Source organism: Cyphellophora europaea (assembly GCF_000365145.1).
Source record: "Cyphellophora europaea CBS 101466 unplaced genomic scaffold supercont1.7, whole genome shotgun sequence".
In the NCBI taxonomy this organism is placed as follows: domain Eukaryota; kingdom Fungi; phylum Ascomycota; class Eurotiomycetes; order Chaetothyriales; family Cyphellophoraceae; genus Cyphellophora; species Cyphellophora europaea.
The window spans coordinates 515,333-523,019 of NW_008481813.1; the positions used below are offsets into that span (position 1 = coordinate 515,333).

Genomic DNA, 7,687 nt, shown 5'->3' on the forward strand with positions numbered 1-7,687 from the left:
GTGTGACTCGTGCTTGGCATCGAAGAACCTGACCGAGAAGACTGATATGCTCAAAACTGTGAGGAGGAGAGAACGTTTGATTGCAATCGTAGTGGTTGTGTCTAGTTGCCTGATGCCTTGGCTGCTACCAAAGCTCATAGTCGGCCATGGTCCTTGGACGCTTCCCGTTCTCGCAGCAATATGAGCTACTTGGTCTTGACATTGTGGGTGCCACTCTTGTCAACGTGTGAAGTGTGCCATAGTCAGTATGACAGGTCCATTGCTAAATGTCAATTCAACCACCGTAGCCATTGTCTTCGTCACTGCTGTAGTCGACCAGGCTTGTGCGGTGCGGCTTTTCATCCACCGACACACCCTCGCCATCGGGGCCGATTCCACGAGGATGTTCGTTAGAGTCGGCCAGTGAATGCTTGCTCTCATCCTCTGCCTCGGCTTTATGCCCGTCTTTGTCGAGCAACTTGGAGCCGACCCTCCAGCCACTTTCCTTGAGCAGCTGGTAGCGCTTGCGGATGGCTTCAGCACTCATGTCGACGGCCGCCTCCTTCTTCATCTTAGCTGAGATCTTCTGCCACTTGAGCACTTCGAGCTCGTTCTCGACTTGTTCCTTGTATTTGAGGAGCATGAGATCCTGAGGTACTGTCAGCATCCTGCAGCCAAAGAGTAAGGAAAAGCATTGGGTGAGTGAAAGGGCTCCTGTGCAGGTGAAGAAGAAGCACTCACGTTTGCACAGCCGTTGTCAATGAAATTGTCCTCCATCTTGGCCAAACGGACAGACAAGCTGCTTCTCCCAGGCTCCACGCCAACGATGCGGATGTGCTCGGCACGAATCTCTTTCCAAGATCTTCCATTCTGCTTCCACTGCCACATCATAAGGTCCGCTTCGTCGCAGTCCTCGACGTGTTTTGGAATGGGACGGCCTTTGCCCTTGCGCTTGAGGAGATTGCTTGCCTGCTCGGACTTGCGTCTCGCGTCGGATGTGCCACACTTTCTGGGAGCAGGAGTATTGGATGGAGACTTGCGGGAGACCCTGCGGAAATATCAGCCTCTGCTTTTGCTGCCGTGTTCATTAACTTTACTTCGTGTACTTCAGCTTCCTTTGGTGCTTCCGCTCCGGAGCCAGCTTGACGTCTTCCGACGAGCTTGATCCGATTTCAGCATCTATCGCGCCCTCGCTGTCGTAGATGTACGTCTTGCGCGGTTTCTTCTTGGGGCTTTCTTCGTAGTCCTCGTCATTGGGATCGTCAAAAACAAGAATGGGAGTCGCTTTGCGCTTGGTGCGAGACCGGCGAACGGCGGGTCTAGGTGAGTCTTCCTTGGGGGTTACCACGGGAGTATGCAAGCGCTCTGGAGCGGGAGAAGGAGCGTGGGCACCCTGCTGAGGCCGCCGCGCAGGAGTCGTCGCGGATGGCAGTTGCATGAGATCAGAGTGCTGACCATAAGGTACAACGATGTTCATGTTGTAGCCTGGGTTAGTGAAAGAGTAGTCATCGCCATGCGATGGCAGTCCCCGGACATTGGATAGAGGGTAATTGATCGGGATCATTGACTGGACACAAGGACTGTAGGCAGGCTGCACGGGCTGATTCTGAGGTGGAATCGATGCCAGCAGGGCTGCAAGGTGAGCAGAAGGGTTGCTGTGCCAATCCATGGGCAGAGGCTGAAGATGTCGACGGTGTGGTGCCAATCTCTACTTCGTGCGTGTACTGAGGTCATGTAGGTATAAAGGAGGAAGACAAACCGGAGTACCAACCTTCACCTGATCTTGGCATGTTTGTAACGACATCGTTGTCGTCATGCTGTGTAGTGAAGACTGATGCCCAGATCCAAGTCGTCTGAGCCGCAGTCACCTCTCTGATGCTTCTGGAAACCAAGTGAGGACGCTACCGTACTGTACATTCACCGATGCAATAATGAAGGGTCGTCGACCTATCATGGAAGCGAAAGCTCATCTGTCAGTATGTCACTGCAATGCCAAGTCGGTGTCTTCTGCTCCATGTCCTGGCCCATCAACATCATCAACTTCTGTATTATAGACGCGTACATTGACTTGATGCAAGCGTCAGTTGTAATACCGAGATGTTTCCCATCTCACAGAGACAAGTGCTATGAGGAGCTGCAGAAGATAGGAAAGCGCATGGCAGGATCTTGCATGACGGGAACTTGAGGTGCGAAATTCCTCAAGTTGAACATGAAAGCATGGAGCCTCACATGTAGTGTGTACAAGCGTAAGCTGTCGTCTACCACGTTCTCGGTCGCCGCAGCGAGCGTGCCCATACATCCACATCAATGCGCGCTTCTAGTGGAAGGAGTTGGAAGCTACTGCAGCCCCCGCAAGTAGATGGGAAAGTTTCTCGCTTGCGCTCATGGCGACCGAAGTCCATGCTGCAAAGCACTTTGGTCTGGCTCCACGGCAAAAGTTCTCGAGCCAGGCACTTTCGTACACCATCTCTTGCCGGGTATAGCTTGGCTTCTAGCGCAGTGACTGCTTTGGTCGTGGATGGTGCTGGTCAAGGCATCAATCTCAGCACAGTGCGCGTTCATTGTGAAATCGCAACGGCGTCTCTGTGTCCGTGTGGCAGGTCTGCAATATATCTAGATAGCACGAAGGAAGCCGGAAAGTCGTTGATGGCTCAGCACTTTGCTGCGGTCGAAAAACGCCTCGTCAGCCCCACCGAAGCCATACCTACGTCAGCCAATCATCGTGGTGAGAGCCAAGCGGCTACGCCCACCTTTCGGTCTTCGATCTCTCTCGATGGCATCTCATGTCAGCCTGGACGGCTTGCGGCATACGGCACAATATGCGAGCATCCACAGACGAAGCTCATACTGTCTTAGATTGAAGCCCTTGAGCCTATTCCTACAAGCCAGGCTTGACACCCGGCGATACGGCGTCAACACTGCCACATCATCCTGATCGCGCTTGCCCAGTTGGTCTTGCGATATCACCGCGGGCTCGACCTGTTCTTGCAGCATAGTAGCCAACTCCTCTGTTGGTGAACGAATTCGCATATTGAACATGCCCACAAACATCTGTCCTCCGAGGCTAGGAACCAGATAGTGATGGGGCTGGGGCATTCAAAGCACGACATGGCCCAGCCGACAGCACACGCTCTCGTCGACACCATCAAAAACGGCCACTTCTTCGACATCGACGAGTCGTCACTTCTTTCCCAAGTCCAGGTCACCTTCGCGAGTGAGCTTGAACGGCTAAAGCACGCTGCTGCTTCGGAACGGCCAACCAGTCACGTGCGAGCACAGGCGCCTAGTCCGTCAATGATACTGTACAACCACGAGTATGACGAAATTAACCGAACTGTTACCGGCATCTTATGTTTGCGCTGGATCTATAACGGCGATTATGACCATTTTACCAGGAATCAGCCAGATGCGAGGCGCCTGACCGAAGATTCGTTCGCTTGGCTTCGAGACTATTTTCGGCAGAACTTGGGTAGTACTCAGGATGTTCTGCTGTTGGTCATCTCCATGGTAATCAATGACCTTGGTAAGGACCCAAATCTTGAGCAACAGGTCAAGCGGCACTTTGAGGCAGGTGGGAGGAGCCTGCCCGATCAAAACCATGATTCAATACTCTATGAAGCGGCCAGTATAGGCATCATCGACTGCTTGAGCTTGCTAGACGAGAGTCAGATGGTCGAGCTGAAGTTAGGTCTGGCTCTTGGCGCGGAACTGAATGCTGGACAGCTCGCCCAAGCCGAAAGTGTTCCAATCAATCTCGAATTCCTGCAGGAGATGCAAGGGCAAGAGCACGCCTTTGAACTGAAATTTATGGAACAGATGCTCGATGTTGCGGGTGCTCTTGGCCACGTTAATTCGGATGGAGCTATGAACCTGATCCAACCTGTCTTCGAGACATTTCAAACCGTCCACGATGTATCGGTCAAGATTATTCGCGAGGACATGCCTTTGAGAGAAGCATACGACCGAGTGTTGAGAAAGCGAAACAAGCTCCTGGTTAATGTCGGCTTTCGGCGCCTGAGCGTTACCCGAGACGAGGATAGAGCGCTACTGCGACTACTCACCATGGGCAGAACCGTTGACAAAGAGCAAGCAGATCTCTTTGCCGAGGCATTCAACCAACTCGAAAGTACAAGCCGCGACTTCCTCATCAAGGGACTAAACATCGACGGCAACGTGAACGAGCGAGCCGTGCTGCCCTACTACATGCCCGCGGTCTTCGCGGACACTCTCCAAAAGACCAAAGGCTGCACCAAGGACGACCGACGCAAGGCGTTGACAAGCCTCATGAGATATCTGGCCAAAGTCTTCGAGCAGTCACCCAAATTCGAAGTCAACGGGGAGACACGAGAAGACGTGTCCACACCCGTGCCAGGAATCGTCATCGAGCACAACATGATGAAAGTCCGCGAGGTCATCAACAGTGACGGCTTCCCAGAGAACCCAGATCGACTGGACGACCTAGACATTCCGCCCGCGCAGCAGCTGCTGCGGCGGAGGACGAGTCACTCGTTGGCGTCGGGCGAAAATGAATATTTCCCCAAGCCGATATCGAGGACGGGCACGAATCTGTCGGCACCGCCTGCGCCCATCAACGAGGCAGGAGAACTCACCCATTTCAACTGGCCGCGGGGAACCATGTGAACTTAGTGACCAAAATCTTCAGAAGATCGCAGCTCTAGCTGCATATCAGCCCGGCGAACGGTAGTGCGCGCCCGACCACAGTGCCCAGCCGCAATCGGGCCGGCTCCAGCTCGCCTGTAGGGGCCATACCCGCCGTGCGCTGCGGTGCCTATCACTCTGGGCACGAGATGGCTACGCCTTGGATCATAATTCAGCTGATCGAGTCCGTCAAATGCGCATGATAAGCAGCTGGTACCGCCAGCCTGGAGGAAAACGTGCCGTCCTCTGTGACGGAGAGTCAGCCATTGAGGGGCGCTGGATATGCAGCAGGCGCCAACCCCCAACAGAAGCAAAAGAGCGACTATTGTCAGTAAGGTATCCTACTTAAGGTGGAGATGACAGGCGATATCGTCGAGGAACACGCGTAGAGCCTGAAAACTCGAAAGCGAAGCATTGTTGGTACGCAGCCCTTGAGGACGACTCCTCCAGTCGAGTGCGGACGGGGGCCGATACTCCCATCTGGATCACTGGTTTAACCACGAACTACGCCAGGCGCACAGATGTTGGCTGTGTATGGGTCTGACGCTGGTCTAGAGAGTTGATCTGTGTGTCTTATGTATTCGTGCCTTGCGCCTTCGCCATATCTTGGCGGCTCTGCAATTCTATTTCTGCACTTACCATTCCCGCGATCCCTTTATCTTATACCCACAATATCCTCATGGATGACGGTTGATAATGCTCGTCGATATCGTAACACACACACTCTCACTCACACCATCTATACGCAGTTTCAGGTTGCCAACTCAAGCAGCCTCCCTCTCCTTCTTCCCCTTCCTCCTCCCCTGACCCCCAAACAAATCCCTCCACAGCTGCTTGAACCCATACCCCTTCTCGACCCCCTCATCCCTAATGACACCCTCGTGCCCACTCCACTCCCTCGCGCCGCTGCCGACCACGCGCTCCAACACCCCTTTGCCCCCACCATCAGCCTTGGCGCCAAAGCCTTTGACCGTGGGCCGACGGGCGCGCTCGACGATCTCGTCCGCGAGCTGCGGCGCCACGGTCGCGAAGCAGCGCTTCAGCTCGCGCTCCAGGTTCGTGTAGGGCTTTTGTGCGATCTTGGGCGCCATGAGATTGTAGGAGCGGGTGAAGGAGTTGATTTCGTCGATGGCGAGCGTGTGGTAGGCGTGTTCGGTGCGCTGCCATGCGGGGTCGCGGAACGGGTGGGCGGTTGGGAGGACGCGGGTTGGTTGGTGGGGTGGCGAGGATGCCGGTGCTGGGGAATCCGAGCTGGGAGAGGGTGTTTCGTTGGGGATGGGAGTGTGCTCGGATACGGCAGTCGTGGCGACATTGGATGGAGTTGGGGAGGTGGCAGCAGAAATGGAGGCCACGGTCTGCATCTCGTCCTCGAGCTCCCTTTCGATTTTCTCCAGCTCCTTGCTACTGGTTTGAGTATTGGCGTCCACAAGCTCTACCTTCACTTTTGGTTCCGGTTTCTCGGCTTGGATGCCCGCGGCGATGCGGTCCTCGACGGTGAGATTGACGAGGTTGCCGTCGCTGCTGATTCCCGTCATCTTCTGCCTTTCTGTGGACCGCGGATTGACGATGTCTTCCGCCAGTGCATACCCCCTGGCTCGTGTGACCTGCTGCTCCAGACTTCCACCCTCGCTAGCAATCATACGTGCGGCATGTCTGCGCCAGTCGCTCCGCAAGCGCTTGCGAAACGAATCCACTAGCTTGGCGAGCTCTTGCTGTTTCTCAATCCATGGTGGTACGATTTCCTGCTTCTGAATGATCTTGTTCATGAAGTATTCGGTAGTATCGAGGAAGGGGCTGTTGGCATTGTAGTCGCGTTGTGTATTGACGTCCTTGCCCCGCTTGATATTCTTGAATTGCCCGCGCGCAATGGCATCCTCAATGCGCTCGTTCGCTAAAGATGTCAAACCCTGCAACGTCTGAGGCATTGGACGTACGCCAGGTGAGAAACGATCCTTGAGCTCCTTGCGAAACCTTTCACGCTCTTCCTCCGACATGTCCTCTTGCTGAGAGAACGCGTAGATAGAAGTCTTGTCTCTGGCGGTGGCGAGCCGGGCACCTTGGGAGACTTTTGCCTTTGGCTGTGGGCGCAGATTGACGTTCTGAGGTACTCGTGGTGGACGTGGAGAAGAGCGCAATTTCTTGTGCGCATCGTCAAGCATTCGTAAGGCTGCGTCTTCGACTGGCTCGGATCCAGTCCAATGCGGCGCGGTGGCGGTGGATGAGGTGCCCTTACCAGCATAAGTTGGCAGATTAGCCTCGGTATGCGCCAGTTGATTCTCTGTTCTGAACGATGACTCCGCTATTCGAGCCTCGAGCTGAGCTTTGAGCTGTTCTGAGAAAGTGTTGGACGCGGACTGCATCGTGCGACGGTCAGATTTGCTGCCCGTGTCTATCGATTCCTCTACCATCGCGGAAAGTCGACGAGACATAGCTCCCTGCTCCTCCTCTTGCGTCGGAGTTGGTGCATCCCTTTCGGTTGGCTTCTCCTCTGCTCGCGGTGGGGTAGACGATAGGTATCGTGCAGTGGGGCGAGCTGTAGTTCTACACCGGACCTGCGATCGCCGCTGCATCTGGAAGCAGCGGGAGCAAGTCCATAGCCTCGTGCAAGTAGCCGCCATCCTTGTACAAGTCAATGTCAGGACGGCGTAGAGCTCGGATCATGTTGTTAGAAGGAGAGAGAAATCATGATGATGGCGAAAGACGTCGGAGATACTGTGCTAATACCAATCGGCGAGGCTTTACAAGGCTACCGCTCCGCGGCCAAATGATGAAGCGTTCAGTGGCTGGCGGAGGTGAGAGACGAGTCTTGTACTGGGGGCGAAGTTCAAATGGGATGGACTATACGTTGCGATCATGCGGAACGTCTACTTATCGTGTCTCTGCGTTCGGTCGTAGTCGCAGCGGACTGCCGACATCGTAATACCGAACAAAAACTTGAGCCATGTTGAGGAAATCGTCAGAAGTTCGAGGCATGCACCTTGCAAAGGCAATGTCCAGACAAATGTCAAATGTTGCTACTGATTTTGAGCAAGCACTTCAAGAATATGTC

General features: G+C 54.5%; 3 protein-coding genes across 3 annotated transcripts; 1 reads left to right on the forward strand and 2 right to left on the reverse strand.

Annotated features, from left to right (window-relative positions):
* Window positions 1-274: 274 nt before the first annotated feature.
* HMPREF1541_07282 (uncharacterized protein) lies at window positions 275-1,456 on the reverse strand (the record flags this gene model as incomplete). The annotated part of the gene is made up of 3 exons (XM_008721606.1): window positions 275-628; window positions 721-1,027; window positions 1,077-1,456. The coding sequence occupies 3 exons, from the start codon at window positions 1,454-1,456 to the stop codon at window positions 275-277; spliced, it is 1,041 nt and encodes a 346-aa protein (XP_008719828.1).
* A 1,631-nt stretch (window positions 1,457-3,087) lies between these two features.
* Window positions 3,088-4,620, forward strand: HMPREF1541_07283 (uncharacterized protein; the record flags this gene model as incomplete). The annotated part of the gene is made up of 1 exon (XM_008721607.1): window positions 3,088-4,620. One exon carries the CDS (start codon window positions 3,088-3,090, stop codon window positions 4,618-4,620), a length of 1,533 nt encoding a protein of 510 aa, XP_008719829.1.
* A 782-nt stretch (window positions 4,621-5,402) lies between these two features.
* On the reverse strand, window positions 5,403-7,256 carry HMPREF1541_07284 (uncharacterized protein; the record flags this gene model as incomplete). The annotated part of the gene is made up of 2 exons (XM_008721608.1): window positions 5,403-6,026; window positions 6,066-7,256. 2 exons carry the CDS (start codon window positions 7,254-7,256, stop codon window positions 5,403-5,405), a joined length of 1,815 nt encoding a protein of 604 aa, XP_008719830.1.
* Between the last annotated feature and the right edge of the window lie 431 nt (window positions 7,257-7,687).